Source organism: Maniola hyperantus, chromosome 10 (assembly GCF_902806685.2).
Source record: "Maniola hyperantus chromosome 10, iAphHyp1.2, whole genome shotgun sequence".
Lineage (NCBI taxonomy): Eukaryota > Metazoa > Arthropoda > Insecta > Lepidoptera > Nymphalidae > Maniola > Maniola hyperantus.
Window position 1 is genome coordinate 10,517,240 of NC_048545.1, and position 21,655 is coordinate 10,538,894.

Here is a 21,655-nt window from a genome sequence, read left to right on the forward strand (position 1 = left end):
GGGTATTTTCCTACTATTGAATTTGATAAATATTATTACTTTATTATAAACTAGGATAAAAATAATGACGTACGCTGAAAAACATATTAAAATCCAACAAAGATTTACAAAGTTACAGGCATTTTATTTTTGGAGTGAGAGAGTCTTCTATCCCTTTCTCGCAAAACGAAAATTTGTATGAAACTGCACGAAGCGACTATGGCATTAGTAGGTGTGACGTCAAACTGCTGAATCGCTGTCTCTGCCTAATCAGAAATATTTAAATGCTTATAACTTTTTCGTTATTTGATCGATTTAATTAGTTTTTTCAGTTTAAGTCATTATTTTTATTCTAATTTATAATAAAGTAATAAAAAATGGAGTCAAATACCCTATTCAGTAATTTTATAGCCTCGATAGCTCAACGGTTAAAGGAGCGGACTGAAAACCGAAAGGTGGCCGGTTCAAATCCCACCCGTTGCACTATTGTCGTACCTACTCCTAGCACAACCTTCACGCTTAGTTGGAGGGGAAAGGGGAATATTACTCAGCAATTAACTTGGCTAATTTTCTTTAAAAAAAAATGTTAGTTCCGAAATTGCGTCTGCCGGATTTAACTCAGGGGCCAGGACTTCCACTTTAAGACAACATATTCGGATGTCACCATTATGACAGGGATGTCGTCCATTTTTTAACGTTAATGTAACGTTAAATTGCGCCCGTTTGGTGCAGCCGCGCGCCATAAAAAAAACGTTAATGTTGGCATCGACATCCAATCTACGTTTTCCAAAAACGTTTTTGATCAACGTTTCTGAGAGTAACCGCATAGGTGTAAAATGCCCTCCTGGCCGCGAATGGTAACGTTAATACCTTACTACCTTACTATCTTTCTTGTCCTGCAGGTTACGAGGTGCTGTCAACGGGCCCGTCTCTCCTACTGCAATTCACCGCCAACTCCGCCTCACCGGGGCAGGGATTTGCTGCCACATACCATTTTCAACCACCCCCTGACTCAACAGCGGCAGGTGAATTTTGAAAAACTGTTTTTTCATTCCTAGTTGATGCCTGTGCCTTCCATCACGTTCACCATCCACGTGGATTTAGGTTTTTAATAAATCACTTTGAAGCTCTTTTATTTTCCGGAATAAAAAAAATAAGTAGGTACAGTGGAATTGAGAACCTCCTCCTTTTTGAAGTCGGTTAGAAAGTAGTCTATATTATGACTCTCTAGGTCTTAAACTATACTATAGATGCAATCCGTGGCTCCGTTGCGGCATTTTCGCATTTATCATTATGGATAGTGATGGTATATAAGAAATCAGAATCATTCTGATCATGTATTGTATGAAGATCTGTCGACCCGTAGAACTGCATTATAAACTCACCGAAATACCTACCTACTAACAATACTTACCAGCCAACCTATCTCCCTAAACCACTCTATCTATATTATAAACCTACCCATAATTCGTTTGAAACATTCGTAATAATAATAATATATGTACGAGTCTGTATATTACATTGCGAATGCAACTAACAGGGTATGAATAGCGTTGGCGAACTTCCAGACAGCTTAGAGAGTTCCTAATAGCTTAAATATCTTAGGTGTGCCGTATTAAAACTGTAGCTATTTTAGCTGTAATATATTTGAAACAGGTATGTATTACATCCAATGTACAGCTACAGTACAGTTGTCAATTTATTACAAGGTTTTATTTGATCACTGTGTCTACTAATAATAATAATTACTCGTCACTTTTAAGTACTTAATGTATTTTTGTCTAGGAAATTGTTAAAAATTACGGACTTGAAGCTTAATAGACACTTAGGTACTTATTATACATATTTACAAAATGTTAGAATCACTGTAAAAACAATCAGATATTAATAATTTTAACAGCGATTACTAATGGGCGCGAATCCACAAATAATACATATTTGTATTAGATTTTTAATACAGCGTTCTTTATTCAAATTTCATCATACATACCTATCTATCAGCCTACGGACGCCCACTGTTGAACTTCAGGCCTTCCCTAGTAAGCGCTATCGCAATTATAATTGTTATCACCCTGTTCTCAGCCTTCCTCATTCAGCCGCTTCCCGCCATTATTAGAAAATAGAAACTTTTTTAAAATGAAACCTTTTTTGTATTTTTACAGCGCTATCTAGTTTTAACATGCCAAACTACGTTGTCGACTGGAAAAGTTGGCAACGTAGGTTGGCACACTTTGCAATTTACTTGCCACCCGAGCGTACGATAGAGCTAAAAACTACGAAATAGTTCGCCGTAGGCTTGCTAGATGGTGTTTTTGTTCATATAGCTGTTTCTTTACAGATTCTGATCGACTGCTGAAACTAAGTTTTGGGAAGGCGTTCGAGTCTCTCGGGCCCGAAGTTAGCGCAACAAGTAAGTGGTAAATTATAATTTCAGACCAGAATTTAGATCATGATTCATGGCTATAGAGGAATATTAATAACAAGTTAGGACTTAAGAGGCATAGGTACATCAAAGTTAGTTAAGTGCAAGAGTTAATAGACTATGTTGAAGCTCTTTGGGTAAGTAATAGAATATTAATAACTAAGTAATAGAACCACCTGATTTATCATCATCATAGCTCCGTTGTAGGGACTTCCACACGTCACGGTCTGCGCTGCCTGAATTCAGCGGCTTCCTGCGACTAGTTTGATGTCGTCTGTCTACCCTACCTTATGGGGGATCTTCCAACGCTGCGCTTCCCAGTGCGAGGTCGGCACTTTAGCACCTAGGGACCCCAACGTCTATCGGTTTTTCGAACTATGTGCCAAGCCCATTGCTACGTCAGTTTCGCAACCACCAGCTTATTTTGCTATAGTCCGCCAAAACAGAGAAATCTGTATGGTACCTAATATGCAGCAAGCAATATGCACCGCCCGCCCCCCCACTAGTAAAGAAGTAGGAAAAGTAGGCAATGTACAGTGTACACCACCAATATACTTACTTATATAATACTTACTACACAAAACTTCTACACGACGTCATTATTCGCTTTCCGTACAGCGTGACGTTAATTATTATTAATTATGTTAAAAATAAATAAAAATCGTGACTTTTTTTAATTATTCCCTTTTATAATGAATTCTAGCCCCATAAACTAGCACTATCCAAAAACACATCATTTTTTACTACAGTCCAAGACCCTATTCTAGAATCGTCAGCAGCATCCACAAGTGCATTGTGGATGACACTTACCTACATAGGTACGTTGAGTTTGTTCTAGATGATTTGTGTGGTGACTGTGAGTTGGTGGTGTTTATTGCTTACGTTTCCTGCTTCTTTAGTAGTGGGAGGGCGGGCGGTGTATAGTGCATGCTGCACGTAGTAGGTACCTACTATATCTACTATCTTGATGTATCTGTTTATCTGTTTTGGCGGATTATAGCGAATTCAGCTTGTGGTTCCTTGTATGTCTTAATCTTCAACAAAGTAACGCCAGTAAAAAAAAACTAAGGTAATGAGTAAGGTATGACGAAATGTTACCGCAGCTAATGTAACTACTCGTAGTTGTATAACAGATAACATTTCGTAATATAAAATGGCAAATGAAAATCGAACAATGCTTTCGTTAAATTAAATAAATTAATTATTTATTTAAGTCTCTTATTATTTATGCATTGCTGACACGGCTTAATCTCTCCAATTATTATATTCGAATGTAATCGAAATAAGCATAATTGTTGTACCTACCGTTTTGGTTAAATATTATACATTAGTCATATTCTGTAAGTTTCTCTACACTGAATTATTTTTTAATCCAATCTATGTAAAGGGGATGATATACCATAATAAAACTAACAAGAGGCGCGAAAGCTCCTAGAGCAGCCAAAGATTTTTCAATAAATAGGTAGGTACTTAAAATGCATGTCACCAGGATTTTGACATATCAGCTGAATCGAATAAATAGCAACGGAAGAGTAGGTATAGTCCGCGACAGGTCGAGGGACAGGGGAGGGAACGCCCCGCACATCCGCACAGCCTCCGCGCTAACCCGGTGCGGGCGAGCGCGAATGACGTGCGGGTGTGCGGTGCGTTCCCCTGCCACATACCCCGTTTACCATCTCGACCTGTCGCGTACTATAGGATAGGTACGTTGAGGCTGCACAACTATTTTTACTTCGCGTCTAAGCTGAGGATAAATTTACATTCGTGTCTACTCGCGTTTTACTTACATTTTTAGTACGTACCTACTGAAAGACTCATTATCTCAATAAAAAGGTAGACAAGACTTGTTCCTACCTCTTTCATATCTAGATACTTTGATCACCACTTCTACCAAAAATCTGCTAAAAACTACTCCTCGTATTACTTATACTTTATTTCATTTATTGTTAACCAATTAAAATGTAGGTGGGATGTAAAATGAAATAAAAATTATAAATTGCGGCGGCGATATAGTAGGTAGGTACTATAATCTCTTCGGTTTTGACAACGCAAAAGTTAACCGCAATACCATTTAATTTTACAAGCTCAAAAAGCTTTATGAAAGGAAAAATTTGAATTGAAATTATTCATTATCGGAAGATAGATTCGAATGATAAATTACATTTTCATGCAAGCATATACAAATGACAGATTGATACATGCATTTTTGATGATCCGAATAACATCACGAGAAAACAATCCGTTAGGGTAGCAAATAAATTCAAAACCAGTCTTTCAGTAGCTCACTTTCATTGGTAGATAGAAGAAAACGCTTTCGGGCTCCGAGAGATTTTTTTAAACGGTAGTTTTCTATCAACTGGTGAATTTCTTTGATCATTACTCATTACTAGTAGGTCGCCTGCCGGACATCCTCGGATGCTGTGTATTGATCGAATTATCGTTCAGTAAAAATGTGCCTTTTAACCAGTTGATGTAGGTAACTACTGATCAAAGGTTTCTAGAAAAAATTCTAAAGCGTATAATAAAATTAGTATAAAAAAAATCTAATGCGTTTAAGTTTCATAACCGTCGATTTCTTCTTTGTGATCGTCTTCATCGTCCTCGTTACAACCTGAAGACGTCCATTGCTGGACATTTCTTGCAAAGATCGCTACAGAACACGTCAATCCTGTGGGTTCCCAGCGACTCGTTAGAACTCGTCCGTTTATCTAGTTGTGTCCACCAACGCTGGGCTCTCTGGTGAGTTGTGTCTACCAACGTTGGGCTCTCTGGTGCTATTGAAGGGACCCCACTGTCTATCAGTATCCTACACATTGCTACTTTAGCCTCGTGATTTGTTGAAGCTATATTTATACGATTATCCATATTCATTTTCGGATCTCGTCATTTCTGATTCGACTGTGCAGAAAATTCGATTTCTTAAATCATCGAAATGAAAATGTCAATTCAATGTCTCAATAGGTACCTAATTGAAAATCCCTATAGATGGCGAGTTTTTCATGAAATCGCATTTTTTCTTTACTGAAAAATTCTACGTCGCTCCGTGATGGCAACGGTCTTTGGAGCTTTACCTCTCAATTAAGCCGTCAGAAGCGTCAATAAACGAGAAGCATGAAATAAAATCGGTCAAGTGTGAGACGGACTTACACATGAGTTCCGTGCCGTCGTACAAGAAAGAACACTTTTTAATTTTTTTAATTTTCATTGCGGCCATTTTGGAATTTTTATTATTTATTGTTGTAGGGCAATAGAAATACACAATCTGTGACAATTTCTCTTACTATTACAGTACAAGCTGTGATAGCCTAGTGGTTAGGACGTCCGCCTTCTAATCGGAGGTCGTGGGTTCGATCCCGGGCACGCACCTCTAACTTTTCGGAGTTATGTGCGTTTTAAGTAGGTAGTTAAAATGTCACTCGCTTTAACGGTGAAAGAAAACATCGTGAGGAAACCTGCATGCCTGAGAGTTCTCCATAATGTTCTCAAAGGTGTGTGAAGTCTGCCAATCCGCACTTGGCCAGCGTGGTAGACTATGGCCAAAACCCTTCTCACTCTGAGAGGAGACCCGAGCTCTGTAGTGAGCCGGTGATGGGTTGATCATGATCATGATGATTACGGTTCACGAGATACAACCAGCTAACAGACGGACGGACAAACGGACAGCGGAGGGTAGTATTAGGTAGGTATAGGTTTTTTATTTTAGGGTCCCGTTGGCACCCTTCGGATACGGAAACTTAATAAGCAAAAAGATTTCACTTTGCACTTCTTGTAAATCCGGCATTTGGCCTTGACATCGTTCCGGCTTAGCTTCAAATGAGTTTCATCTCTGCTCTGCTGTAGCAGCTTTTAGCATTAAATATTAACTCTGTGCATTTCAATGCCTTTAAAGTTTTTCAAGGATTTCTCTAAAGAAACACCTTCCTCTAGATTTTGTTTTGAAAATTGCATCTTAGTAGATTGCAAAATTAAGCTTTCGTAATTGCTTGCTATGCAAATATAAGTCCCGGAAATTGCTAATGCGCGTGGTCGCAATTTTAGTGACGTCAGCACTAGACTTTCGAGCTGATGGTATATTTTTATTTCGGCTGACGTCAAAATGACGTCATTTCGATGTTATTATGTTATGCGTTGCTGGTTCAAATCTTGATGGATATTTTATTATTATCTTCTAGCTACTCTTAAAATAGAACACTAGGACATATTCAAAGTCTGCATAAAATTCTTCAAATACTAAATAGGTAGGTACAATTTATTTTAAGATATACCTATACAATTTATTATATCTATTGCTAAGGAATAAAAATTAAAAAAATTGTGGAAGAGCTTGATAAATTTGGAATCCACGGACTCTCTTATCGAGAGTTACATTTTTGTTCCGTTTGCCGTGGAGACCCTGGGGCCATGGAGTCTTAGTGCTAGAAAAAAATTACGAGACATGTCTTTCACCGCGATTAATAACTTCATCTGGTGGCAGAAGGGCTGGCTCATTTTTTGCGCAACGGATCAGCCTAGCTGTCCAGCGCTGAAATGCATCCAGTATTCTTGGCACCATTCCACGCGGGCATAATTTGTATAATAATTAGATTAGGCTAGCTTTGAATTTTATTGTATTATTTATTTCGAAAAAAAAACTACAAAAAAGCGTTATAATATAAACACTAACATTCTAAAAAAAATTATCTATGAAAAATGAAAATAAAATATGATGCACTTAATAAAATTGCTCTTACAAATTTCCATACAGCTACTAGATTTGGCAAACATCAACACAGATTGTATATCAAAAATATGCAAAATATCCTGCTCTATACATTATTTTTGTTCTCCAGAAATGCATTCCCGGAAAATAGTGGCAGAATAAAACATCTGACGCGCTGTTAAATAAATAATCAGACTTGGTGCAACGCTGCATTAAACATGTCGGGGAAAGCTTAAGAAATAGGTTACCGAGAGATTTTTACCTGCTCCTGTACGTCTGAGTTGTGGGGGTACCAAGTGATTTTACTTAGATTAAAGAAGAAGTATTATTGAACTAATATTGAATTGTGTTTAGGTTTGTACTAGCGTTCTGGTTACATCCTGTATAGTCCATTCTGTACTGTTAGTAATTCGTTTAGCTTCGATCACTCATTGCAAAACTGTCTTCCATTAGAAACAAGCTGAACACAACTAACTAAAATCACGTTACGTAAACTTTCATAAACTATGGCCAATTGATAAACGGAGACTTGCAACTTGCCCCGGAGCTACCCGGAGTTGCCGTCTGGACATCTTTTGATTTGTCCCCGTTTTCAGTTTATTGGCTCTATTCAGAATATTGTTTTAGACTTCAGCATTGCTTTTATCTAAAACCCCGGTAGGCCAGTTTAAGCAATTTCATAAAATGGGTATCAAAATAAGTTACAGCCATACCTCCATATCCATACTAATATTATAAATGAGAAAGTGTGTCTGTCTGACTGTCTGCTAGCATTTTACAGCAGATCCGTTCAACCGATTTTGACTAAAGGTACAGAGAAAGCTTACATCTCGGGCAAGGACATTGTCTACTTTTTATCCCGGAAAATCAAAGAGTCGCGGGCATTTATTTAGTAATTTTGTAAATTGTAGATAGATAAATATTATTTAGAATATTGCACATCCACATGGAACGATGGATCGGCTTTGGAAGTCGATCCATTTGATTCTGGAGAAGCACACTGACACGCAAGGGATTAGTTATTGCTGGATCGAGTGGTACCTATAGTGCGCACGACAAATCGAGATGACAATCAGAGTGGGAACGCCCCGCACACCCGCACGTCACCCGTGCTCGCCCGCGGGTTAGCCCGTAGGGAGTTAAAATCACAACTGAAGAAGTAAAATATAATGTTATAATTTGGTTTATCACTAAATACTCTAAGTACCTACCTACTTCTAAAGATCCAAGCAATTATACAAAGACAAAAAGATATTCCTTTCCATTCATAATAATCCCGTCTCAGTAATACCCGGTCTTTAATAATTGTTCTTGTACTAACAAGAGAGCAAATCGTTTTTATTCAACTCTATTTAATATCTTCCAGAGTATTGGTATTGATATTTTTATTATCTACATGGTTCAATCGGTAAAGATAAAACTACAATGACTGCAATATGTTAGTACGCGACAGGTCGAGATGACAACCGAGGAGGGAATGCCCCGCACACCCGTACAGCCCCCGCGCTAACCCGGTGCGGGGGAGCGTGGGTGACGTGCGGGTGTGCGGGGCGTCCCTTCGCCTCATACGCCGATTGCCTGTAATAATAGCAACGCAAAAGCCGTCTATCTTTTGCTCCATTGCCGTACCTACTCCTAGCACAAGCTTTACGCTTAATTGGAGTCGAAAGGGGAATATTAGTCAGCAACTAACTTGGCTAAAAAAATGCACACACGCTATCCCATTTATAACAGGGATAGGGGATAGTGATTAGTAACTTCCAATTAGATTAGGTAGGTATGTCTTTGTTTCCAATACTTTTTCACTTTTTGTAAAACACTTCTGGACTAGAATTTTTTATCTTCTACCAGTGTTATTGGTTTATCTCCAGTCTTCCCAGTGAGCCGTTAGAAAGAGGAAACAAAGCCAGCCGGGTAAAACCTGTACGACTTTGCAATTTCACGAATGATTACCTCGCAACGAGTGTTTGTCCACCGTCGACCGAATAGAGGTCGGGAATGTTTGCTTCGTATTGTGTTTCGTAGTAACGGGAAGGCAATGTTAGTTTGTTACTTGTAGGTAGATATATACCTAGAGCACCAGTGATGTGGTATCATAACTCTATGTAGAGCACAGAGTAGGACACTCGTGTGCCTAGAGCACATCCTAGAGAGTAGAGAAAATTTCAAAGGGTGCACGGGACTGTAGGTGAATAGTGTTACAGAGTAAGACAACTTTTATAATAACAGCAATAATGGTAAATTATTCATCATCATCATCATGATCAACCCATCACCGGCTCACTACAGAGCGCAGGTCTCCTCTCAGAGTGAGAAGGGTTTTGGCCATAGTCTACCACGCTGGGCAAGTGCGGATCGGCAGACTTCACACACCTTTGAGAACATTATGGAGAACTCTCAGGCATGCAGGTTTCCTCACGATGTTTTCTTTCACCGTTAAAGCAAGTGACATTTTAACTACTTAAAAACGCACATAACTCCGAAAAGTTAGAGGTGCGTGCCCGGGATCGAACCCCCGACCTCCGATTGGAAGGTGGACGTTCTAACCACTAGGCTACCAACACTCAATAATTAATATGAGAATTTACCGACCGCAGGATGGCACGGTCAGTGCTCATTGTAACTGAGTCAAGCCTGATTGGTAGTCAGTCAATAGGTTCATATAGGTCGTTATTTGTGCTTATCAAAATCAACTTTAAATTAGGACTGACCCTTTCTAGCCAAAACGAAAATTCACACACCCGAATTTAATTTTCTAAATAAACACTGTTTAGTTGACTGGGCAAAAGTTTTCCACGCACGATATTCGTGTGTAGTCATCAAAATGTTCAAATGTCACAAAAATATTCAATTCCAGTCCGATTAGTCCCTTCTTAGTCAGCATAAATTATAATAATTGTGGCTGGACTAAATTGTATTTGTAGGAGCGAATTTCGATTACCTAGTAATTGGTTGCGGTTGAGATTTAGGCAGTAGGCCGGCAGCGCCGCGCCGCGCCGGCGAGAAAACGTCTAACTATCGGCCATTTTCTCTCTCAAGAAACGCATAATAAATGTACATTCCATGTAAAGTGTAAACGAAAGAGATGCATACAAAAGTTGCTCTCTGACTGTTCATACTGCTGGCGATGACTCGCTTTACTAGTTTTATCGCTGAGCGACGAGCTCACTCAGCGATATTTGTTCAGCGATGCTCGCTCGCTTGAACACGTGTAACGCGCGCGCAGGTTTGCACAGGACTGAGCAACCGCGGGCGAATGGCGCGAGTAATCGCTCGTCGCACTTGCACACTCGCTTATATCACGGCGACAAAACTATCGAAACTACACACTCGCTTACCGCTGATCGCCAACTCGTTTAAGTTTTATAGTTCTACTCGTTTCTCGATCATCGTCGGCGGTCGGACCACTGCATTAGGCCAAAGATAATATATACAAGTAAGATCGCTAACGTCATACATTCATTTAAAGCTTGCGTAAAACTCCTTTAAGTCGCCGGTACCTTGTAGGTCAACTCCTTATAGTGTGATGGTGTTATTGTGCAAGCTAAAATGTGAGTTATCGAATTTATTTAGTGCCATCTATCGAACAGCTGATGAAACTCAATTTTATTTAGAGCCAACTCAAATTTTAATTTTTTTATGAAGCACATGACGTCTTGGCTTGGATTTTGGGAGTGACCTGTCGTATCTTGATACCTACCAACATCTGTTGGTATCAAGATCAGGCCAATGCTGGTATCATTTTCGAATAAATCAGGGATGCTAAATGTATTTATGGAATCATACTGGTACCCACAGATTAGAGAATCTCTAATCTGTGACCTATCTGTAACCTTACAAGATATCCCTACCAAAGGAAAATAATATCTTGTTGATGAAAAGCCGTATTTTGCACTTTTTTGTCGTGTACACGTACATAGGTAAATTGCATAAATAAAACAACCAGTGAGTATATTTAATTATAACAATAATTTTATTTTCAAGTAACAAGTCATTTTGTTACGCCATCTACTGGAATTTTGTAATACTACTTCAGCTATCCAAAGCAAAAGATAGAACTTGCTATGGATATCGTAAAGTTCAATGAGTCAATAATTAAAATTAAGAATTAGCTTTTTCCGATGGTGATGTTGTGAAAATTTTGTATTTTGTTACTAAATATAAATAAATTTGATGAACCAGACAAGTGAAATATGATATTTCGTCAAATCCATAAAAAATATATTTCATACGAACCAAGTGACGCCATCTAGTAATAGTCTTGCACTAGTTACAATTTTAAATAGAGAGTTAGCGATCTGTACTTGTTTAATATATTATCTTTGCTTAGGCTAATAGAATATTATACAGGTATTGTGCCTATTCATTCTAAGTAATAATATCTGACGTAGAGCTATTTAAAATTAGAAGGCCGGCAACGCATCGGCGGCTCCTCTGGTGCTGCAAATGTTCATGGGCGGCGGTAATCACTTAACATCAGGTGACCCGCCTGCTCGTTTGCTCGCTATATCTATTAAAAAAAAAAAAGAAGGCAATATACTTAGTGCCACAAGTGCGAAACTCAATGAATATGGCGGATTCATCGTCATCGTCATCGTCACCAAGCGATAGACATCCACTGCTTGACACAGGTCTCTTGCAGGGACTTCCACACGCTCGCGGTCTTGAGCCGTCTGCATCCAGCGGCTTCCTGCCACTCGTTTGATGACGTCTGGTCACCTAGTCAAATAACAAATCATTTGACATAATTTATATCTACCTAAGCTATAAATAAATTAATCTACGTGTCTACGTATCGACTATTAATACTAGCGATAAATTCATATAAATTGTCGAGTAAATATACTTAAGTAATATTAACCTGTTGATGTAAATCAACAGATAACTGGATATCAAACTTAACTTTGTTTATGAACCTAAGGTCTCTTCTTTGTTTCAAAGTAAGTACAAGTAAGTACCTACTGTAGGTATACTCAGACTATACGCTGACTATCTTATCTTAGTAGAATTCCTCTTAAATCTTCTCTATATATAAAAACCGGCCAAGTGCGAGTCAGGCTCGCAAAATGAGGGTTCCGTACTACAGTCGTATTTTTTCGACATTTTGCAGAATAATTCAAAAACTATGATACATAAAAATAAATAAAAATCGATTTTAGAATGCACAGGTGAAGACCTTTCATATGATACCCCACTTGATATAGTTATCTCACTTCGAAAGTTGAAAATACTAATTATTAGTTCATGACCACAATTTAATTTTTTTTGTGTGATCTAACCCTAAATTCACGGTTTTCAGATTTTTCCCCAAATGTCAGCTATAAGATCTACCTACCTGCCAAATTTCATGATTCTAAGTCAACGGGAAGTACCCTGTAGGTTTCTTGACAGACAGACAGACAGACAGACAACAAAGTGATCCTATAAGGGTTCCGTTTTTCCTTTTGAGGTACGGAACCCTAAAAATGAATCGCTGAATGTGTTGCTGATCGCAAATCTCGAGAACAGCTGAACCGATTTTGCTAATTCTTTTTTCATAATATTCCTTAAAGTACGGGGATGGTTCTTACGGAGAGCAAAATTTTAAAAAAAATCCCGAAAAAGAATCGACTGTTAGGCGGTACGAAGTTCGCCAGGGCAGCTAGTACAATAATAATTATAAACTGCCAGATCGATGTATTTTCGATAAAATGTATTTTCGATTCGAAACAACAAAGCATCGTCATCATCAACCGATAAGACGTCCTCAGTTGGACACAAATCTCTTATAAGAACTTCGACACACCAATGTTTTGCACCACCTAGATCCAGTTGTTCTCTGCGACTCATTTGATGTCGTCTGTCCACCTAGTAGTAGTAGTAGTTTCCTGGGCTAATAACCAGTGCAGTGCCTTGGGACACCAACGATGCTTCTTGTGCCCTGCTCATGGCCACTTCAGTAGGCTTAGTCAGCCTAAAAATCATAGTATGTAGATACAGTGATCCATTTAATTTGCTACGTAAACTCAGTATTAGCAATCGTGCCGCTCGTTAGGGTTCTTCAGTTGACGATTCGCTTAATTGCATCGACTCTGTCGCACTGGTGCACTTATTTGCGAATTTACGACTGTTATTGCGATTTATTTGATACTTGAGAAGATTGGATTTAGAATTTTTGATGAGCTATTGAGTCTCTCTGCACCCATAGCATTTTCCATTGCTCACTTAGTGACTCTGTGGTTTTTATGGCGCGTTTGGAACCCTCGTAGCTTCAGTTTATAAGTTCGCGTGAAAATTATCACCACTAGGTATATCATCCTACAAATGCAACAACGGCCTTTAAAAAAGTGTAATTTATTACCTATTTTGAATAAACCATTTGATTTGATTTAATTTAATCAGTGATTTACCAATGATAATAAAATCCATAAGTTTAATTGTATCAATGATGACTTACGGATCAAAAACAGCTATCTATACAGGGATCGTCTGAGAAGAGTATTAATTGTATGATGTATCACCACTACTCATCACTACTGCATAGATCACAGCATAATCATCACTACTGGATAGATTTCTTATTTCTTGTCTATCCTTATTATATTAACTTTGGTTAACACTTAATACAAATTTTTAATTCAAAGAATTGTAGTGCGATAAATTTGCGAAACTATCCCACTTTTATTCAAGCTTTGCAAGTTTAAATTGTCACAAAACTGAATATTCGATTCACGCTGAATAATGAAGTAGTAGCGTCGGCTTTTAAAGATTTTACTGTAGGGGAAGCGATGCTAAGAATCGTTTAATAAGATGCGATAGATTAGAGTGATACTTATTCCGACTTGCTATTTATCATTTTTAGTCGAATTAAAGTAACTGTGCTACCATAAAATATTTAGATTTTTTAAATTCAGATACAGGTTAGCCCATGACTGCAATCTCACCTGGTGGTAAGTGATGATGCTAAGTTGGAAGCGGGCTAGCCTGGAAGGGGTATGGCAGATTTTATTAAACCCATGCCCGTTTGGTTTCTACACGTCATCGTACCGGAACGCTAAATCATGGCATGTCGCATGGCTTTGCCGGTAGGGTGAGTTAGGTATCAATAAAGTCGAGTGACTAGCTAACGTAAAGTGTACACGCATTCATTGCGAGTGAAGAGACCTTCATGGTTATTGAATAGCCAATGATTTGAATGATTAATTGTTCACTCGTGCATAATTTTGCACACTGCAACACCTACACCTATGTCTAAAAATAACTAGGTAGGTACTAATCTGAAAAGTAGATAATATTTTGAATCAATGGAATATTACAGATATTTGTAATTCTATTTTTCGTAACTTTACTATATTTATTGGCTGAATGAGTTAGTATCAGGAAAAAAGACCTCTGACTTTGAACCTGAACCTTTCGTTTCGCGCGCAATAAGAAATCAGTGCTTTTGCGGAAACATATCGACTTCTCTATCATCCAGAGCTTTTTTTACCTGCCGTCAAATTGTAGTTTAGTCTATCAACTTGTAAAAAGAAAAAAAGCGCTCAACTTGATTGGATGCCGAACCTTATTCAAGACCGCCCCTTTAACTTATCCCAAACGAAAACGAGGTTGTGTAGCAGACATTGAAATTGGAAGTAGCAAAGACTTTTATTTGTTTTTTTCAATGCCTTTGTGAACTTTCTCGAGTCAGCGTATAATACACATGTGAAGTGACTCCTTGGAAGTTATAATTGGCCGTTGGAACTTCAGTAACATACAGAATACAGGCGCATCTGTTTTCAGTTCAAAAGTACGAGGCATTGTTAGCGAGGTAAAGTAAATATTCTTGGCTTGGCGGACCAACTTCCGACATATTATGCAAATAGCTACACTAGCAATGTTCTTGTATAGTCCGTACAACATGAGAACTCACTCGCCATTTTAGGTCTATGTGCAAACTGCCATGTCAAAAGTACGATTCATCTTTAAAATAAGGACTAAAATCGTACTTTTGACATGACAGTTGACACGTAGATCTAAAATGGTGCGTGAGATCTCAAAATGTACACATTATACAGTAGTTGAATGGAGTGTCCATTCGTGGTTTAACACTAATATTGACAGATCACCAATTATTTGGTTATTCATAAAGCTATTGTAAACAGAATACTAAATCTTCACAGACATATTGCAGATCGCTCTCGCTGGTTGTTCCACCATTTGGTCTTTCCGTGCCACTGTGCTGTGGAGAGCAACGAGGACAATAGTTTGCTGAGTGGGGTGTTTGATCCACAGTGAATTCAACTCCTAGAGTACGCTTATACAAGGTATTGCATAAAACAAAATCGTGAAATGTTGGCGGGGGACAGGGGAGAATGCTTTGTTGTAATTGATGGTCTTAAAAGTCACGTAATCAAAATAATGTGCGGAATGACGGTACCGAACGGGCGTGGGCTGATTTTTATGCTAAGCAAGTGCCTAAGCTTGGCGAGCGGGGGTGTTCGGCTATAGGTGGTGGTCTGTGCTTTGATCAGACCAATGTATAGAGCTCGTTTTAACCTTTCCTTTTGATTGTGCTTGTCACTAGCATTTATAAGATCTTACCGAGAATGCACCATCAGACATGGTCCTACGCTTTCTTCATCCATCAACTTCTTACCTATTACCTCCTTTAGGTTGTTGGTACAGCAGGCTGGAGGTCATCCCAAGCTGTGCTTAATACGAGTATGCGTTACCTTCATCCCAGAACATGTCCCCCCTACGGTCCAGTTTACATATTCATCCGCAAATTCATTCATACAAATATTGTAAATGTGAAAATGTGTCTGTTTGTTACTTTTTAGGGTTCTGTACCTCAAAAGGAAAACTCCGTATCTCTCAGAGACGGGTATTGGCTTATTTGTATCCCGGTATATCAAAATTTCCGAGATTTGAACAAAAAACTTAAATCTACTCGGACGAAGTCTCGGCCATCATCTAGTTCTTCATATTTCACATTTTTATTAATAGAACTAAATATTAGGCCAAAAATAATTTTTGTTGTTTTATTTAAGCGAGTAAACGTTTTCCCTGCATTGTATGCATGTTGTATGTGAATTAGTCCCAAACTAATCAGTACCGACAACAACATACATCATAATTATGCATTACAAGAGCAAACTATTCCGTACTAAACGGGTGTTATTAATTAGTTGCATGGTTGCAGATGATCATCTCATATTTAGATTAATATGTGTGTTCTCTACCGCTTCATTATTAGCTCTATTTGGGAATTGTCTGTTTGTTACTTAATATGCACTAAGGATATTACTACACCACATGTACAATGTATGTGTATTAGGTACCTGTTTTATTTCTTTATGGACGCAAACATATATTTTACTAATTTTCGATTTTTTTGAAAATGTTGGGAAAATTCTTTGTTTTTCCGGGTTAGTTGGATCGGTTCAAGTTTAAACGGTTGATTCGCGAATAGCGTAAAAAGATAACATAGCATACACATACTTTTACACATTTCTACTAATAAGGACCAGTTGCATGTTAGGCGGTTAAACTAACGTTATGGTTACGCTTAAACTTCGACTGCCAATAAAAACTAAATTGGTTCGTTGTAAAAGTTAGGGCCTGTTTCACATTCACAACCATCAGATAAACTTTATTTATATTATTTTATTGATTTATTTGTAATCAACAGCGTTACAGATAATATAATTTTACATTTTTTATAAGGCCAAATATGATATCTAACAGATTTTGAAGTCATGAAAGTAATTTTTGTATTAGGAATCTATCGAAATGTCTTTATTCCTTAGTTTAGGTCAAAGGGTTTTTGGTCCAAAGATAAATCCGGACGATTAATAAAATAGTACGAGTAAGTCGCAGACGAAAGTTAGTTTTGAATATTTAAAGCAAACTGTTTAATTTTGCTGTTAATGCAAAGCGGTAGGCATCAGTGAGATTAGTCTAAATAAATAATCGCGTATCTAATTAGTAGTATGCGCTTATGAGCGTGCTAACAGTTTGTTTATGTATGTAAACATACGGTACTTAACAATGTTTTAGGTGTCGTTCAATTAATTTTATCTATTTGAAATCAACAGTGTTTTAAAGCGAACTTAGTAGTTTGCTGGATTTTTTCATGTTAATGATTTGAAAAGATATTATTTTGACGGGGGCACTCCCATGCCCCCTGATTTATAAATAAATCATTAACAACAAAGGTTTGAAAATAGGAAACGTTGGAACTACTTTCAGAAACCCTGATGTGAATGTGTCATTCACATCAAATCAATACCTTCTGGATATCCTATGGTATATTATGGTACAATAATTTAAAAAACTGTATGGTGTAGAACCTAGGTAGGTACTCCTCTAGGTTTAGGTTAATAGAAAACGGAGGTATATTTAAAACCTTATAGAAGACTATTGGAATGAAGCGCCATTTTGAATTTGAAATAGGTATATGCAGATAGTGGTTAAATACCGAGACAATGTTCGGTAAAAAAGATGAAACGAGGTTAACGAGCGCTCCAGTTAGCTCTTTTAAATGCTGCTTTGAATATTTTAATCGATACCTATTTGTGAAACGGTAATAACTTTTACTCTATCAAAAAATGCAATTTTATCAGGGTTGGCAGCAGCTATTTATCAATCATGGTTTATATTTCTCTGGTTTACACTAAATGACGCGGTACACAACACTGCCATGTCCCCTTGTTGTTGGTTCGGTAATAAGTTCTGATGACAGTAAATGATCTATACTAGGGTGAACTAGAGAGAGTGCGGTATGACTCTGAATCGACATCTGACAAAATATTAGGTACTAGGTGATGCCTGCGACTTCGTCCGCAAAAGTTTCGGTAACTGAAAACCGCGTTAGATAGAATTCTTTGATTTTCCGCATAAAAAAATTTATCAAAATCGTTTTAACTGTTGGGTCGTGAAAAGCTAGCAGAAAGACAGACACACTTTCGCATTTATAATATTAGTGTGGATTTAACATACATATTATCAAGTCATCCCATACGGCTTAGGTAGGTATAGGGTATAGGTACTACTTAGACCTACCTATACCTATTTATGTCGAGAATTATTGCAACCCTATTTTTATTTTTGAACGACCATGAGATATAATGGTCAAATAACCAAACATTAATAGTATTTTTGTAATAACGCAGGCTGATTGGATCCGCCGCCGCTGTAGTCACGAGCCAGTGGGTTTCCAATATAGGCCTTGTTGATGATACCTATAATTGAATCTCTAACGATTATTATTGTAGGTGTACGGTTCTTATTATAGACAAAGATTATTATTAATTTGGGAGTATCTTTTGTGTTGATATCAATTTATTTAATACATTTATTAAGTCAGCATAAACCAGCTTCCGCCTCTTGTTTTGATTTTTGGCAATTTATTAAGTTACAAGGTTTTTCCCAACCGCTATCTGAACAAAATTCTTAAGTACATTTCGTACATAACATTTATTTATACATCACGAACAAAATATAATATATAACACTAGCTTATGCCCGCGACTTCGTCCGCATGGACTACAAAATTTCAAAACCCTATTTCACCCCCTTAGGAGTTGAATTTTCAAAAATCCTTTCTTAGCGGATGCCTACATCATAATAGCTATCTGCATGCCAAATTTCAGCCCGATCCGTCCAGTAGTTTGAGCTGTGCGTTGATAGATCAGTCAGTCAGTCAGTCAGTCAGTCATTCAGTCAGTCATTCAGTCAGTCACCTTTTCCTTTTATATATATATATAGAATAGATTTAAGTAGTTGACTAATATTAGCAGCTAATCTTAGTAATATAATAGTATGTACCATTATTAATTATTAAAGCCAGTATTTTCAAAGTCGGTAACCAACCCAATTGACGGCTTGGGTCGACGTAACTTAAACACCATCATCATCATGAACCCATTGCCGACTCACTACTGGTCTCCTCTCAGAATGAGAAGGGTTTGGCCATAGTCTACTACGCTGGCCATGTGCAGATAGGCAAATTTCACCACTTTGGAGAACATTATGGACATTATATGAACATATATATGAACATTATGGAGAACTCTCAGGCGTGCAGGTTTCCTCACGATGTTTTCCTTCACCGTAAAAGCAAGTGATATTCAAAAAGCACATAATTCCGAAAAGTTAGAGGTACAGGCCTAGGAATGAATCCCCGACTACCCAAATAAGAAGCAGAGGTCTTAACCACTAAACTATCACGGCTTTCACGGTCACTTAAACAACTCAGTCTATAATGACCTAAAACTACGACCTTCAAACCTAAACTAAAGGCTACATGAAAAATTTGTGAAAATAGCCGTTCGCTGGTGGAAAATAAATGCTGAAAAACGTGAGGTTATTTTGCTCGCTTTATTTGCCGTCAAATTGAAGTATTGCTCAAGCCAAGCTAAGCTTGCATGGCCCCTCGAAGCCAGCTTACGTAAGAGCATAACACAATTTGAAGGCTTTTTCAGTTTTTACTTAAAACTCCCAATCGGAACTTCCTATCAAAACTTTACTATCACAAGAATTGAACTGCAATAAATTATTATGTCCGATAGAATTGAATATCACAAAAACTTGCAATGGCGTTTCTACGTGCGTTATGTTGCGTTGCGTCGTTGAAATGTTTTTTTTAGGGTTCCGTACCTCAAAAAGAAAAACGGGACCCTTATACAATTTCTAAATTAAATGTCTGTCTATCTATCGTGTTCGTTACGTCTGTGCATTTGTGCGTCGTTTATCCAATTGAGTTGAAATTTTGTACAGTTGTTGTTGGGACTTGCGAGAAAGTTCTGACACAGTACATTAATGAACGATAGGTGGAAAATGAGTCCCAATGCAAAGCATGTTGGGCTAATTCCCAGACTAGCGAATGCTAGTCAACAATATTTTATTCTCCCTGAACGCAGAATTCTGCGGAAGAAGTTTACTTCATTGTAGAGATAATACTTAGGGTGAAATCTATAGAGCGCACTCTGACTTTGCTTAGACTTAAGACAGAGTTAAAACGAGACAGAGCTATATCTCTCACATAAATCTGTCTCGTTTTAACTCAATCTTAGGTCTGAGCAAAGTCAAAGTGCGCTCTATAGATCTCAGCCTTAGACCTTACTTTGTAGAGATAACTTCAGGGTTGAAGTTTACTTCATTAGAGAGATAATAGTAGAGATAATAATATGCTTACTTACATTTATTTCGACGACTTGTTAATTATTTCTTTTAATGTTAAAGCGCTTGTAGTCTACCCGTCTAGCTTCCTTTGTCTTCTCTTTGTAATAATTTCTCGAATGGCAGCGTTTTCAACTAATTGCTTTAAAATCTTTCTCGCTCCGCTTAACGCGTCATAATTTTATTGCAATCTAAATGCAGTTATCGTGCTCTTATTATTTTTAGTTTCTCTTGCGGCTCAATAACATTATGTATCAATCATCTATGAAATAAAATTGTAACACTGATATCTACTGACAAACAATTCAAAGCTCTAACCGATAAAATAAGTCTGGTAGTATTAAATTTTGCACAGGAATTACGTAACGTAAGAATGGATTCTTGAAAATTCATCCCTAAGGGCCAAAAGTTTGTATGGGAAGCACGTCATTGGGTATTAAGGCTTCTGCATTGGTGTCAAGGTACAAAAAATAATAGATACTTAAGTACGAGACAGGTCGAGGTGGCAATCGGGGAGGGAACGTCCCCGATTGCCCCAGCCCCGGCGTTAACCCAATGCGGGCTAGCGCGGGTGACTTGCCTTGTCCTGTAATGTAATTTGTGATTAAATATATATTCGTTACAAAATAATTATCAACAACGTCATTTATTTCGCAACTTTGACTAACAACAAAGCACCTGGTAACAAATAGGTCAAGAGTCATCCGCGCTGATACTTGGGGTACAGCTATTACGTTTCATGCACAATGTAGCTTATTATTGCGTTACTTTATTTTAATGTGCATTACATTAGCTAGGTACTATTATAAATATGTTATCACCCCCAGTTCAATACAAACCTTTACCATACTCCTTCCAGGTTTTCCCGCATCCATCTTAGATTATATCATCACTTTCCACCAGTGCAGTCAAGGGCTATACACACTTCCCCCCCCCCCCCCCCATACTCTATTCCACACCTTTTTTGTCTCTAATATAAGTAACGTCTGGCGGCACTGGGCTCTTGAACCATAATGATAATAATAGCGTAGTGTGGGACGCCCTCCAGCACGATGGACCGACGATATAAAGAGGCTGGCGGGAAGTGGCTAGATGAGGAAGGCTGAGGACCGGGTGTGGTGGCGCTCTTTAGGGACTGCCTATGTCCAACTGTGGATGTTCACAGGCTGATGATGATGATGAATGATAAAATGAATGGTACTTTAAAGTGGCATGGGCTCTTAACAAGAATTTTAAATGTTGTACAAGCTATACCACTCTTAGCTAAAAAAACCGGTTCTTAATTGGATGCAAAAACAAGATGGACAAAACTTGCCCCAGGCTGAACTATGCCTATCATGAACTTAATGCCACGACTGCAAAACTTTTTATTATTAAATGGCAGATATATCATCTTCGTACATTTATTAAAT

At 37.9% G+C, this 21,655-nt stretch overlaps 1 protein-coding gene across 2 annotated transcripts in view; it reads left to right on the plus strand.

Annotated features, from left to right (window-relative positions):
• The window catches only part of Sol1, a 267,617-nt gene that overhangs the window by 182,907 nt on the left and 63,055 nt on the right, over nt 1-21,655 (plus strand). For both annotated transcript variants that reach the window (XM_069501499.1, XM_069501500.1), the window contains 2 exons: nt 882-1,004; nt 2,318-2,389. In XM_069501499.1, the coding sequence (XP_069357600.1) occupies nt 882-1,004; nt 2,318-2,389 (195 nt within the window). The remainder of the gene's footprint in view (nt 1-881; nt 1,005-2,317; nt 2,390-21,655) is intronic.